The 15,104-nt window shown below is 35.6% G+C and overlaps 1 protein-coding gene across 5 annotated transcripts in view; it reads right to left on the bottom strand.

Moving 5' to 3' along the window:
* The window catches only part of LOC136032902 (nuclear pore complex protein Nup160-like), a 114,783-nt gene that overhangs the window by 86,499 nt on the left and 13,180 nt on the right, over positions 1–15,104 (bottom strand). For 3 of the 5 annotated variants that reach the window (XM_065713337.1, XM_065713335.1, XM_065713338.1), the window contains 4 exons: positions 12,678–12,762; positions 9,097–9,283; positions 5,612–5,784; positions 3,394–3,554 (listed from right to left, as the gene is read on the bottom strand). In XM_065713337.1, the coding sequence (XP_065569409.1) occupies positions 3,394–3,554; positions 5,612–5,784; positions 9,097–9,283; positions 12,678–12,762 (606 nt within the window). Of the gene's footprint in view, positions 1–3,393; positions 3,555–5,611; positions 5,785–7,954; positions 8,098–8,528; positions 8,689–9,096; positions 9,284–12,677; positions 12,763–15,104 lie in introns of those variants that run through there. The other 2 variants (XM_065713339.1, XM_065713340.1) reach the window with 2 other exon arrangements.

Below are 15,104 nucleotides of genomic sequence, written 5' to 3'. Positions count from 1 at the left end.
GTTGATGTTTTGACAAATAAAAACCATAATCTTCTAAATACATATTGTTTTTAAGGAAATACAAGTGACACTCAAACCGTTTGGAGGGTTTAAGAAAAAAGAGGGGGTGATAGCATTACTTTTACTTGTAAACTTTGATTAGTCTTGAGATAAAGCCCAAATAACAATCTGGCCTTCAAAATTTTTAAGGGGTGGTCGCTCTTCTCCTGTTTATTTTAATTTCTATTTGATGTAGTTTTGTTTCGATTGACCATCTTACTTTCTCTTTATTTTAGAATTCATCTATACTTTTTATTCTTTTTTCATCTATTCATCTATACTTTATTACTTTTTATCTTAGTGATTGATGTAATAAATCATTTGATTTCTTTTCGTTTTGGGATATATTTATCCATTGTTAGCGATTTTTTTCCGTTTTCAATTTAGACCAACATATGACCTTATTTTTGCTCGTCAAACGTTTTAATATAACTTTTTTACTTTTCCGTTAAAAAAAAAATCTTTTTTTAGAAAACAATTTCAAATTATTCATTAAAAGAGTATGATCCAATCACTCAAAGACAAAATCGCAAAGTACACAGCCACACCTTCATAAGAAAAAGCAAAAAAAAAATGGATTTCAACGAAAGAGAAAAAAGGAAACTGAGAGATAAGATAGAAATTTAGGGTTGCCATTACCCATAAATAAGGGAAAAGAACTGAAAGGAAACCAAACATCTTCAAATAAAATAGAGGTATCTAAATATAAAAACAAATCTTATATATAATTATATACAAAAAGAGAAAAGGTGTAACTACAAGTCACAGGGAGGAACAAACAACATTTAATGCTATTTTTGAAGAACAATGCAAACCTCTTAAATCTGGTATTGTATATTCAACAATTCCTACCGCAAACAAATTAATAAAGAACTCATTAATAAGGTAGATTAACGAAGCAAATAAAGTAAATAATTAAGGTAAATTAATTTCTTAGCAGTTGAATTTACTAGTCTTATTCATCGCAGGAAATAAGATTTTGAATTATTGAAAAAGATTTTGAATTATTGATCTAGATTTGCGTCTTACCTCTACTTACCTTTTTTTTATTGTATATGTATTTCAACAAAGTAGAGACAAATATTGTCATAAAGTGAGACAAAATCCTAACACAAAAAGAAACATATAAATTTTCTTATATCTGCGAAAGGAAAGACTTTCAGCCCCGTGTAAGTATTATAACAACTGTCGAAACAATTTTGCATATAAAATGAAGACCCTTATCTTGTAAGAGCCCTAATTAGGGGATCTGGCGTCACCCCCCCCCCCCTCGGAAAATTCCCCCTTGCGCAAAATTGAACAGCCAGAGAAAGTAATAATAGATACCTAAAAAATTCGATTAAATAACCCAAAGGACCGGATATCAAAAATTTTAGGACAGGGACTGGTCTCCAATATTTTTGACTTATAAAAAGGACTAAAATACTCAATTTCCGATCAAACGAGAATTCTCCAAAGTTTCTACGACCACGAGGGGGAGGTTGGGGATGAAAAAGGGACAGCCCCCTTCCTATGCGAAACAGATTCTGCAAATTTTGGGGTTTAATATTACTCTTTACTTTCATAGTAATAGCGTAGACCAGAAATATTCCCAGAAATCAAGTGGGACTAAATATCAATTTCTACATCCACCCCACCTCCCCTATCTCCTTAGAACTAATTCTGTATTTACCTGAAGGCTCAATGGGAATTAGGATGTTTTGGCATTAAAATACAGCATTTGAGGTACCTGACCCCTTCCTAACAACAGTAAGCAATGGCTTGGGAGGGGGTAGTTGCCCTCCGATTACTTTTAAGTCTTCAAAAAAGGCACTGGAACTTACAATTTCCAATTGAATGAGCCCCCTCCTAAGTTTATACGGCATACCTTCTAGCGCTTCCCCTGTGGGTTGGAAGGGGGAGGATTAAACCTGGAGGCATGGTTATTTGACCTTGAGTTATTTTGAACAAAATGGCTATCTTAAAATTTTTATCGAATATGTTCAGGGAAAAAAAAGGTGTGGGCTGTAGCTTGTTGCCCTCCAATCACTCTCAAATATTTAAAAAGCTACAAGAACTTTTAATTTGCAATTGAATAATGCCCCTCCGAAGTTCATACGACCACCCCTTCCATATGAAAGGTCTCTGGGAAAAAAAGTAATAATATATTAGACCCTTATCGCTCTTTACTATAGGCAACCCTATAACATCGCATCTGACTCAGTTAGGTCAGTAAAACTTTTAATATTCCCTCTAATGAACATTCAAAATTATCGAAGGGGATTATGGTGCCGTGGAGAAAAATTTTCTACGGGGGAAACACCTAGACTCTCTGATTCGGGCCTGATTCGGGAATCTACCACACCAGAATATAAAACGAGGATAATTTAACCTAAACTAAAGCAAATGAATAACAAACTTTCAAAAGTAATGTCTCTAGGATGACATAGAAGTAAAGCTGATCCGTCACCACGCTATATTGCCAACTTCATGGCTATTTTATTGGCCTCCCAGAGTTGAAAATATTCAAACTTTTATCAGCCAATACGGCTTTAAAATTGATATGTTTGTTCTTGTTTTGTTTTTTTTTGCCGATCTCAGTTGTTGTTGTTTTTTTCGATATACTCTAAACAATACGAAAAGGATTGAACCAATGTCGACGAATGTCGAGACGGATACTTTAATTGAAACTTTTTTTAATCCGGGCCTGAAAAGAACTAAAATAAAAGGATAGAAACTCGTTTAAGGCTTATTTAAATTCCATTCATTTAAATAACGCTTGAATTTTACTTCACTCGTCTGGTGTATTTCTGGCTAATTTATAAAAAAAATTACAATTTGTTCAGGCTTTCTTGAGGTCAACAAAACATACAGAAGTGCTTGAAAGAAAAAACGCACATCAAGGCTTGTATAGATTTACAGAGTAAAGCTTGTCAAGTGCCCTCGTGTAGGGACACTTAATAAAGAACGATGTGAATTATATATATTTCATTTTTGTCACTTCGTACAGAAAGGGGGATCATAGAAATTTAGAAGAGGGTTCATTGGATTGGACAATCATATGTTCTAGTGCTCTTTTTAAGAGTCAAAAGTGATTGATTAAAGAAAGATCCAATTGTTCAAAAATACAAAGAAAGAGGGAGAAAGAGAGACGGATAGAGAACGACAGAAGGAAAGAGAAAATAAGAGAGAGAGAGAGAGAGAGAGAGAGAGAGAGAGAGAGAGAGAGAGAGAGAGAGAGAGAGAGAGAGGAGAGAGAGAGAGAGAGAGAGAGAGAGAGAGAGAGAGAGGAGAGAGAGAGAGAGAGAGAGAGAGAGAGAGAGAGAGACAGAGAGAGAGAGAGACAGAAATAGGGAGATAGAGGGAAGAGCTTACCTTAGCAGTTTGTATAGCAAACTTGAAACTGAAAGTGAATACGCCACCAATATACGCAATCTCATACACTTGAAATTCTTTTGAGTCGTGCAGAGAAAGGCTAACTATTAAATTGTTCATGTCTTCAGGATCTACCCAAGACGCCATTTTATGCACATTTTCTGCAAAGAAAAATTACGTTTGAATTAAAGAAGATTCAACAGAATTTGATGACAATCAGCAAATTGAAAATGCATGTTTATCCCCCCAAAATATAGCATCAGCATATTTAATATCGTAGATATAACAACGGACACCGCAGAAAACTAACCTGGGTTAGAGGGGTAGAATAATGTCGCCAATCTTCAAGTGACTTCGAAGTATTTTGCTGTGGGGACTATATTGACACATTAAAAAATCAGTTGACCCCTTTGCAAAGAAACCTCCAAAGTAAAACCTACCAGGCTCATGGAATCGAAACTGACTACATTCATTTTATTTTATGTTTCTTCTCACTTGCATCGTATTTCTCTAACACTTAAATTTCAAATACAAGGATTCTGAATCCAAATTAGAAACAAAATAAATTATTATCGCGTCTAAGCATATTTATACTAAAAATATATTTGCGTTTGAATTTCAAATACAGAAAAATACACAATAAATCGTTCCTTTCATTTTTGCTCCACTTAGTTTTCGAAGTTACACTCCGGATAAACAAGCACACCGATAAACAATCAAACAAGTGCACACCTCATTTTTGCTGGTTCTTTGGTTCCAAAATTCTTCAATATAATTTTCCAAATTTCCAGCTTGATTTATTTAACTGATTCTTCAGTGCACACGAAACCAGAAACACGAATTCGCTGGCTTTTCGTCGCTGCCCGTCACCATTGTTTTCGTCACCGTTATAACGGTTCCAAAATTCTTTAGTATAATTTTCCACATTTCCAGCTTGATTAGTTTAGCTGATTCTTCACTGCACACGAAACCAGAAACATGACTTCGCTGGCTTTTGGTTGCTGCCCCCTTCGATCAGGCCTTTGGCCCTTTCAAAAAACGAAGGATTACGATGTCACCCTAAGCAACATTTCTTAAATTATATCTTATAATAAAAATTTTTTCAATTTTTGCACAATTTACAAAACTTATAGTATATTTAAGAAGGATTCGCCCATTTAGAAGATTCGTTCCAGAAGATTTAACACTTCTATCTTAAGCCGTTGAGCTGCAACTCAGCGAACGGAAAAACAAATAGACGGACACTTTGATACAAAATGTTGAGATATATATATATATATATATATATATATATATATATATATATATATATATATATATATATATATATATATATGTATATATATATATATATATATATATATATATATATATATATTAATATAATATATATATATATATATATATTATATATACAGTACATTGCGTGTATGAGAACAGCTAACACTACTGCCGTAACTGGTGTCTCGTACAAAAATTAGACTAAAAACAACAAAACACTTAAAAACTACTTTCCTGTATAGCACAAGGGCAAATTAACAAAGACATCTTTCATGTCATTAGGCCCCGACCCCCTCCTGGACCCGCCAGCGTACATATCCAGAAATTTTATTTGTACGATTTTTCTTAATTTTGATTGTCAGTCTGGAGTAAAATAATGACGAAGACAACACTGCCTTTCCACCACAAACGAAGAACCACACTTGGAAAACTACACTGAACTGATTTCCACTATCTTGAGATAATTTTCCCTACTGTTTTCTAAGTGTGTTCCTTCGTGTGTCAATCTGGAGTTTTCTGACATAGTTCAAAGCATTAGTTTCAAACCTCCAGACTCTTAAAGTATAAGCTATATACCCTCTCCCATTGAATTTTTTTTTAACTTCTGAATAATGCTAAAAAAAAACTAGACCAAGTTATAAATCAAGGTGTATGTATAGTACATTGTGTGTGTGAGAACAGCTAAAAACAACAAAACACTTAAAAACGACTTTCCTCTATAAAGACTTAAGGGCAAATTAACAAAGACTTGTTTCACTTCATTAGCAACTGGCTTTAATTGCAGGTACCTATAAATCTTATATAAGTGCATAAATATGTACATAATATATCTTGCATGTAATATATTCACATACTTTTATATATCTTCATATAATTTCATATATCTACATATTATTACACATAATATATCTTACATGAATATGAAAAATATTCTTACGTCCAATAGCGTAGTCCTTTTTTTCGAGTTCATATACCCCCTTGTACTCATGAGTGACAGCGTTCCAGACATGGAGTTTGATGTCGTGAGTTAGTCCAAATATTAAAACGTCATCATTGGAAAAAGACACGATTTGGACAGTATCAACAAAAGACGCTGCTGACTTCCCTGATCTGAATATATATATAAAAATATTCAAATTACACATAATCTATTTAAAAAGTAAATACTTTATAATAATAAGTGATAATGAATAATGTATAATGTAGCTGTTAATAACTAATGTATAATATGATTTGGAGGATGGACGGAAACTGAACTAGAATTAGAACAAAGGCAGTGGAAATTAGAACAGGCTCGAAATTTAAGTCGGTATCACAGAGAAAAAAAAAGGGAAGAAATGTGGCAGAAACGTACAAAAGGGGCCTCGCGACTCGCTCGTCCCCAGATATCCTAGATTTTCCCAAATTTTTGGGCAATTTTTATACAAATTATTAAGAAAATTCTTATTACTGGCTGTGACCACAAAAAAAAAAAGAATTTTTTTCTCACATATCTTTGTGCGGATCCCACCTTCTCTTTTCAAATGTACTTGGACGACAACACGAGACGCTTTATGTCTAATTAAAAGTTGACCCTAAGAGAAAGATTATTCGCAAGCAAACGTTGAGAGTTAGATGCTTTCTATTTAAACAACTCTTTTTGAAGTAGCCTATTTTAGAATGATATCGTTCTTTTATCGTATTGTAAAAAGTTTAAATTACGTAGAATGTTAAGACATTGAAAAATAATATGTACAATCAAGTGGAAGAAAGATTGTCCAGTGTTTCAATAAAGACTGTTGAAAACACAGTGTGTCAAGAAAGATTGTCTAGTATCTCATACCCCATCAAGTAGGATGAGAAAAGTTGTCTTAAGTCAAATACTACAGGCAGTTAGTTTAAAATATGGTCATTGAAGTGGCCAGGGGGGGAATACAGAGAGGAGACCCTACCCATTAAAAAAAAATTGAATATCCATTTTGTCTATATAATGACTAAAAAAAATAATTTCATAGTTACCCCCCCCCCCCTTAATTGGTTTTAACTATTCCCAAAACTGGATTCTGGTTACGCCCCTGAGTGACATATATCCACGGATACCAATTTAACATTATTATACGCTCATTTAAAAGTGCCAAACCAGCATTTTTAGGTCAAAATTAACTTCAAATCGTAGCTAACAAAATGTAATTCATATTACTTTTTGTATTTTTCTTCTTTCTGATGTACTCTTGACTGCAGTGGCATCAATAGGAGGGGCAAGCGTCCCAAAGATTAAAAAAACTGCTTCCTTTCATATTTTCATCAAAACGTTGGAAAAGAAATAAAATCCCCCCTTCAGATTTTGTACAAATCCATTTTCCCTCTCCCTCGTCCAAATTATTTTCCTGAATTAATGCTACTAATTGAGAGTGCTCTAAAAAGTCAAAAACTAGCAAAAGTTAGTTGTCCGGATCTTCATTTTATACTAAAATCCTAGAAAGTACTAAAGTGTGACAGATTTTGAGGAATTAAAACAAATGAGTAGATACACATGAACTCAATCTCTAAGGCGGGGCGAGGAGCTATTTTCAAGCCCCCAGGTTCGTCAAAACAGCAAAATATCATCTTCTTGCCATAATTTTCCGGTTTTTAACGAAAAGAGATCTTCCAGATCAATCTCAGGGGCACAGTATTTTACTACCTGTAGGGATTTTTTTTTTAAACAAAAGACTCAAATTACAACTGAAAAAGTAAGGAATCCTCCTTGAAAAAAATCACTCTCCATGTAAAAGTTTCAATTAAGCTAACTAACAACAATTAAAAATATTTCTATTAAAAATATTTTACTACCTGTAAAAATTTTTCTTTTAAACAAAAGACTCAAATTACAAATGAAAAAGTAACCAATCCTCCTTAAAAACACTTGAAAAACATATCTATTGAAAACCTCAACAAGAAAATATAAACAGGGGCGCCAATTCACGAAATTGTAGAGGGTTGCAAGGATTTTTTTTTCCGATAGATATAAAAAAAACATCAAAATCCAGAGGGGAATGATTACAAAAACAGGTGTTTTCAAATTTTAATTGGCAAATGGAGAGTTTCCTTCAACACAGAAAAAAATTCTAAACTTTGGGGAGGAAAAACAAATCTAGTCCCTTTCCCCAATTGGCGGTCCAGGATACAAAGAACAAATTATTGTTACCAGTATTCTGCTCAGCTATATAGGAATACAGGTTCTATGAATTGAAATTACCGACAAGATTTTTCTCAAGGTTTATTCCCTTATGCGTTAGATGAGATGTTGTATATCACTCGCCTAAGTGCTCCAGGCATTAGACCTTCCCGAATCCTTCCAACTAGTGAGCCATAACTTAGCTCACTTAACACGGAAACTTGTACTAATTTCCCTAGTTTTATGAGCTGAATGCTTGATCCAAGAGCCATTTTAAATCACTCACCTAAGTGCTCCAGGCACTAGACCTTCCCATATCCTTCCAACTAGTGAGCCATAACTTAGCTCACAAAACCAGGGAACTTGTCCTACTTTCCCTGGTTTTATGAGTTGATTACCTGATCCAATAGTCATTGTAAATCACTCACCTATTTACTTCAGGCATTAGCCCTCCCCATATGCTTCCAACTAGTAAGCCACAGCTTAGCTCACTAAACACGGGAACTTCTACTAGTTTCCCTAGTTTTATGAGTTGAACGATTGATCCAAGAGTCATTGTAAATCACTCATCTATGTGCTCTAGGCATTAGACACCCCCCCCCCCATATCCTTCCAACTAGTGAGCCATAATTTAGCTCACAAAACACGGAAACTTGTCCTACTTTCCCTAGTTTTATGAGTTGATTGCTTGATCCAAAAGCCATTGTAAATCAATCACCTAAGTGCTCCAGGCATTAGACCTCCCCATATCCTTCCAACTAGTGAGCCATAACTTATCTCACAGAACATGGGAACTTGTCCTACTTTCTCTAGTTTTATGAGTTGATTGCTTGATCCAATAGCCATTGTAAATCACTCACCGATGTGCTGCAGGCATTAGACCTCCCCATATGCTTTCGACTAGTAAGCCACAGCTTACCTCACTAAACACGGGAATTTGTCCTACTTTCCCAAGTTTTATGAGTTGAACGATTGGTCCAATTGCCACTGTAAGTCACTCACCTAAGTGCTCCAGGCATTAAATCTCCACATATCCTTCCAACTAGTGAGCCATAACTTAGCTCACAGAACACGGGAACTTGTCCTACTTTCCCTAGTCTTATGAGTTGATTGCTTGATCCAATAGCCATTGTAAGTCACTCACCTATGTGCTCTAGGCATTATACCTCCCCATATGCTTCCAACTAGTAAGCCACAGCTAAGCTCACTAAAGACGAGAACTTCTACTAGTTTCCCTAGTTTTATGAGTTGAACGATTGATCCAAGAGTCATTATAAATCACTCACCTAAGTGCTCCAGGCATTAGACCTCCCCATATCCTTCCAACTAGTGAGCCATAACTTAGCTCACAAAACACGGGAACTTGTCCTACTTTCCCTAGTTTTATGAGTTGAACGCTTGATCCAAGAGCAATTGTAAAATATGCATCTTCCAAAGGAGACAAATAAGAATCAGCATGCCTTGGTGCGTTGCCTAAAAAAAAAGAAAAAGCTTTTAGCCTAAGTAAAACATTCCTGCCAGACACAGGTACATATATTGTAAGTGCGAACTCTGGCATGCAAAGACTTGTCTTAATCCAAACTACTTACAATAATGAGGAAGACTTGAATGAAGGTTGTTAGGTTTATTCCAAGCTGGACAATAAATGGACTATAATAGATATGAATGATCAGTAAATAGGGTTCTGCAGGGCTAGACAGTCCCGCAGCACCCGCAACAATGCGGGGTGATAGCTCCCTTTTTGTTAAAGAAAAAAATTATGAGCACCAACGTAAAAGATTTTACGTATTATATTATTATATACGTAAATAATTATATACGTATATAATATAATACGTAAAGTATTATATTAATACTGACTCGCACATATGATGAAGGTTTTTTTTTGGGGGGGGGCATATCATGAGCTCCGCAAGGGGATTTCTGTCTTTTAAGGGACCACGAGTCTTTCAAAGTACATCTAAGTTCCCCTTCTTTTTTTCAAGTCCCGTCTAAAACCAGTGTGAAAACCACATCCAGAAATTTTCGGAACTACGGCTCGGGTTTATTCAAAGTTGGACTATAAATACTGGATGAGAAATATCCAAGCTTACAATTCCTTTTAATAGCTTTTGTGCGTCTTTCTCATCTTTTTATGCTATTAGTATTTGGTAATTGATTTTATCTACTTTTTTCTTTTGTATACCTGTTGGTAAAGACTGCCAGATATAAAGCCGAAATATCCAGAAATTTATACGCAAAAAAGTTATTTTTTTAAGACAACGCTCTCAATTAGAATTTTTTTGCCATTTTTATAATTTCATGTCAGTTTAACTATAAATGGAAGGCCATTGTGGTCAAACAAATTGTTTTGCAATTTAAGAGAGAGGGGACCGAAAAAACCTCCAATTCAACAAATTAGAACATGCGAACTGAGACATTAGCCTATCACCAAAAATAGGGACTTTCATATTTTATTTAAGTATTTTAAGAGCAAGTGTTTTTTTTGGAACAAGCAATTGCATCAAACCAGTGGTCAACGAGTCTTGGGAGAGGGCTTATTGGAACGAAGATTTAACGGACACGGCATATACACTTTTCAAGACTTCGTCATGTTTGCACCTTGTATAAACAAACACACAGAGAATCAAGGAATAATAATCCTCCTCCCTTCTCAGCCGAATATACCTTTTTCCTACACTTCCCCCTCTCCCCTAAGACAACCAGAAAATAATCCAACACTCCACAAACGATCAAACATAGTTAATACATTCATAGTTAAAAACTGGCTATTTCAACTGATGAGGAATGAGAAACCACTAGACAAGGCTATGTTGGAGCAGGGGGGGGGGCTAAACTTTTACGAAAACTTGCGGTCCGATCGTCTAATATATTGGTTAAAAAAGCCTAAAGTGACATTTTTTCTACATTTGAGCTCTTTCTCAAACCACAATCTCGAGTAACGAATCTGTCATTACGTACTCCATTGCTCCATTATCTATCCTCTCGTGCTCCAAACATTATACCAAGTACAGGGTTTACAGTGTAAGTCATCACTAGGCAGCTTTCCAAGTAATTTTGGGTTTCATGTTCAACTTATCGCGAAGTTTATAATAAACTTAAATCTTTAAGTTTGTAAAATGAAATATTACAGAAGCTAAAAAATGCTTAAAGGTGCTGGGAGTTCACAACAATCGTTCTTACAAATGTTCAGTTGCAAGATTAAATACATTTAACACCATCCATTGGACAAAGAAAAGTGACATAACAGGAACTAAAATCAATTGTCAAAAATCCAAGCATGTCACTGCCTTGAGGCACCATTACTGAAGCACCCTTTACAGCGTAAGTGGAAACACTAAAAAAAAAAAAAAAAAAAAAAAAAAAAAAAAAAAAAAAAAAAAAAAAAAAAAAAAAAAAAAAAAAAAAAAAAAATAAATAAATAAAAAACAATCACTCGTTCAGCACTGTCACAATTGCAGAAAAAAAGCAAAAAATAAAACAAAAAATAAACACATGTCCATGATTATTTGTCCAGGGAAAGTATCAAATTTAGTATTTTTGGAAATGATGGATCGAAACTTACCTTTAGGGCACAGACAGGCTGGATTTGATGGCAAAATTTTAATCTAGATTGCACCGCTTATTGGGTGACTTTCCCCCGTTTCCAAAAATTATGCAAATACTCTTGTTGGGTGTCATTGCATGTCATCCACTTTATTACCAAATAAATGTAATTTTTTTCTTTCTTATGAATCCGCTTTTCGCTACTCTTTAAATGTATTGATTTTTCTTTAAATCTGACTAAAAATATATGGACTTATATCATCATTATTATTTGCAAAAATATTTCTTAAGCATGATTCACAATCTTAATTTTATTCCAATGATCTTATTCCCAAGACATTGGCAAAATAAATTAATAGGAAACCATTGATGCTACTTTTACCTGATTAGTCAGGATCCACTTGGTCCGTGAAAGGCTCGAGTTTACCTTGTCTTCGCTAACGTCTTTGTCGAAATTTTGACTTGTTTTTCGCCTAATAATTAAAATAAGCTTTTCTATGTATTACAAGTGAATTATTGCTCAACCCGAGTTATGTTGGAGTAAGGTGGTCAAAGCGAAGCATCATTCTAGTAGAAGATATTTTTCCAGTGAGAGGAGGAATATCATAGCAGTGGTTTTCTTTTGTCAATGCATGGCTGGGCAATTATAAGCTAAAGACGTTAGCCTATACGAAAAGGTAGGTCAAGGCGAGTTCTTAGTTACCGTGCTGAGCGGCCCTGATAGGAGTCGTACGGCAACTTTTTTTGGAGTGTGGAAACCGCATTTACCTATATTAGTGGCTAGTGGTCATCACACCTTCAACACTCTTATGCCAATATCTTGCGTTGCTTTAGGTTTAACAGAAGTTATACCTACGGAATACACCTTCGGAATTCGGAAAATGGAAATTCTTTTTTATATTGTTTTCTAATTTCGGAGAAAACAATAGAAATAGAGGGAGAGAGAGAGAGAGAGAGAGAGAGAGAGAGAGAGAGAGAGAGAGAGAGAGAGAGAGAGATTGGTATATTTAAGAACTATCGTAGCATAGCTAAATTCAGTTTTTTTTTACAAATTCTTACATTTAAACAAAAATCACACACTACTGCTCATACAATTTTGCAGAAAGAAAATCGTATTTCAAGATAGAAGGAAATACATACAGTTTTGCAGGAAGAAAATCGTATTTCAAGATGGAAGGAAATACATACAATTTTGCAAGAAGAAAATCGTATTTCAAGATAGAAGGAAATACATACAGTTTTACAAGAAGAAAATCGTACTTCAAAATAGCATTTTTTTTTATCTTTTTATTAAAAAAAATGGAAATAATATGAAACTTACCAGAAGGTTGTGTACGATAAACATGATTATTTGCGCGGTCATTCAGCTGGGTGGCAGACAGGAAATGCAAAACAGACACATTACCCTGAAAGTAAAATTACCTAGAAGTGGATCCAACTTTGATCTCAACATTTTAAAGACGAAACAGTAATTCCTACTTGTGACGAAATATGAGGCATAGAACCGAGAATCCGACTTTAATTAGTCAATCTTTGTATTTATAAAACCGAATGTATGCCTGTCTCACCTGTATGCATTGCAATGTTGTTCATCCAATCGCCAAGAAATTTTAAGAAGTTGTTGAGTTACCAAGGTTTTCCGAATAATTTTTTTCCCGAATGAAGGGTAATTGTCTGGGTGAATTTCCTGATAATAAAATTTTTCGAAGGGGGAGGGGGGTCCGGCAGGAGCACAGTTTGGAGGGGAAATTATCCGGAGGAATTTTGTTTTTATCCGAATGAACACTTTTGAATTTGAAAATACAATAATTATTATTACGCAGAGAAAATTATCCACGGGGAAGGGAGGGGGATTTTTCAAGGGGAATCTTTCAGGGGACGGGGATTTTTCGCAAAGAACCACCGAGGGGTAAATTTTTATTGGAGAGATAATTTTCCGCAGGAGGATTTTCAGTGGGAGAATTTGTTGGGGGTGAATCTTCTTTGAACTTCTTTTCTTTTAAGATGTCAGCAGCGCGCGATGGTTAAACTCGTATTTCTAATAAAAATATATCTTCTAATTCTAATCAGCTATCTTTAATTAATCAAGGAGGCACACTCGTGCCTCTATAAAGAGGCGACACACGACAATGTTAAGCGATCTTCGGTTCCAGTGGTCGCAGAGGGATGGGGAGGGATGCATTTCGTAGCCCGAGCTCCAACTAAGAAACCTGCAAAATTTCATCCCCCTCCAACTTTTCCTTCATGGGGAAAATCTGGCCGAAAGTTTCGACCCGTCAACCCCAGCCCCCCTTTAACGTTGTCCGATCGGGCTGAAATTCGCAAGTTAAGGTCCCCTAGGGCCCAGGAGCTTATCCGCGAAATTTCAGCTTGATCCGATAACACCTTCCCTGTTTTCCAGAAACCACGCATAGCCACTTAAAATTCATTTACTTTTTTTTCCTAGACGCCTACAGGTCACATCCGACATCGGATCTGGGTGTACGAAGACTCATTCGATGCGGAATTCTCCGAGTAATTTTTCTGGAAACTTTCGTAGGAAAATCTTAACCCCCCGAAAGTTTCGACCCTCCAACCCCCCCCCCCTTTTAACGTTGTCCGATGGGGCTGAAATTCACGAGTTAAGGTCCCCTACGGCCCAGGAGCTTATCCGCGAAATTTCAGCTCGATCCGATAACTCCTTCCCTGTTCTCCAGAAACCACGCATTAGCTATTTAATTAACGGATTTCTCTCCATAAGAGCCCATGTTAATTTGAAATTTTTAAAAGTTATTGAGAAGTTATATTTACACACAAGCAAGTTATTAGCTCAGTTGGTAGAGCGTGAGACTTTTAATCCTCGGGTCAAGGGTTCAAGTCCCTTACGGGCGGTTTTTTTTCACAACATCAAAAAAATTTTGATAACAACTGGACAGCTTATCATTTGAGAAATAACAGAATATTAGCTTCTTATGAGCAAAAGAAACATTTCGGTCATTCTATCTATTTTTTTTCTATTTTATACAATGATTTAAAAGCGGGGGGGGGGGGTTCCTCTCCTAATTCCTGTACGAGGAGTACAGGAATTATTAAATTACATCCACCATGGATTGTAGAAAAACGTACAGAAATAATATGAAAAAACCTTCGTTTTCTTAAAGAGTTAAAGAGGCTGCGTCCCAAAGTCGAACCTTAAAACGTACAGGAATTAGAAGAGGCAGTTGGGGGGCTGCCGCCCCCCAAACCCCCAGCTTTTAAAGGCTCTTTTGTACAGGTTTTTATTTGTGGGGGGACTTCATTGTTACTAATTACTAGTTTCGGCGCAATGGTTCTCCTGTCCTCTTGTGCTTTACATTTTTCGAAGTTATTCCATTATTCATTCATTTCAATTTTTTGTTAATTAAAAGAGGGCCTTTCCGAAGCCAAGAGCGGGGGGTTAGCAAAAAAACAAAAAACCTGTACAAAAGAGTCTTTAAAAGCTGGGGGTTTGGGGGGCGGCAGCCCCCCAACTGCCTCTTCTAATTCCTGTACGTTTTAAGGTTCGACTTTGGGACGCAGCCTCTTTAACTCTTTAAGAAAACGAAGGTTTTTTCATATTATTTTTATAAGTAATCTTTTGACCTCTGGGTAACACTAGATAGCACTAGTTGTCTTTTCCCCTTGCTCAGAGACGGGCTGTGGCATTCTCTTTTATCAGTTATCCACAATGTTTGGAACCATCCAAAGGATTAACAGAACTAATATGCAAAGGGAATCTATTTTAGATGGG

This window comes from Artemia franciscana, chromosome 11, assembly GCF_032884065.1.
Source record: "Artemia franciscana chromosome 11, ASM3288406v1, whole genome shotgun sequence".
Classification (NCBI taxonomy): Eukaryota; Metazoa; Arthropoda; class Branchiopoda; order Anostraca; family Artemiidae; genus Artemia; species Artemia franciscana.
This window is presented reverse-complemented; position numbering and strand designations above follow the sequence as displayed.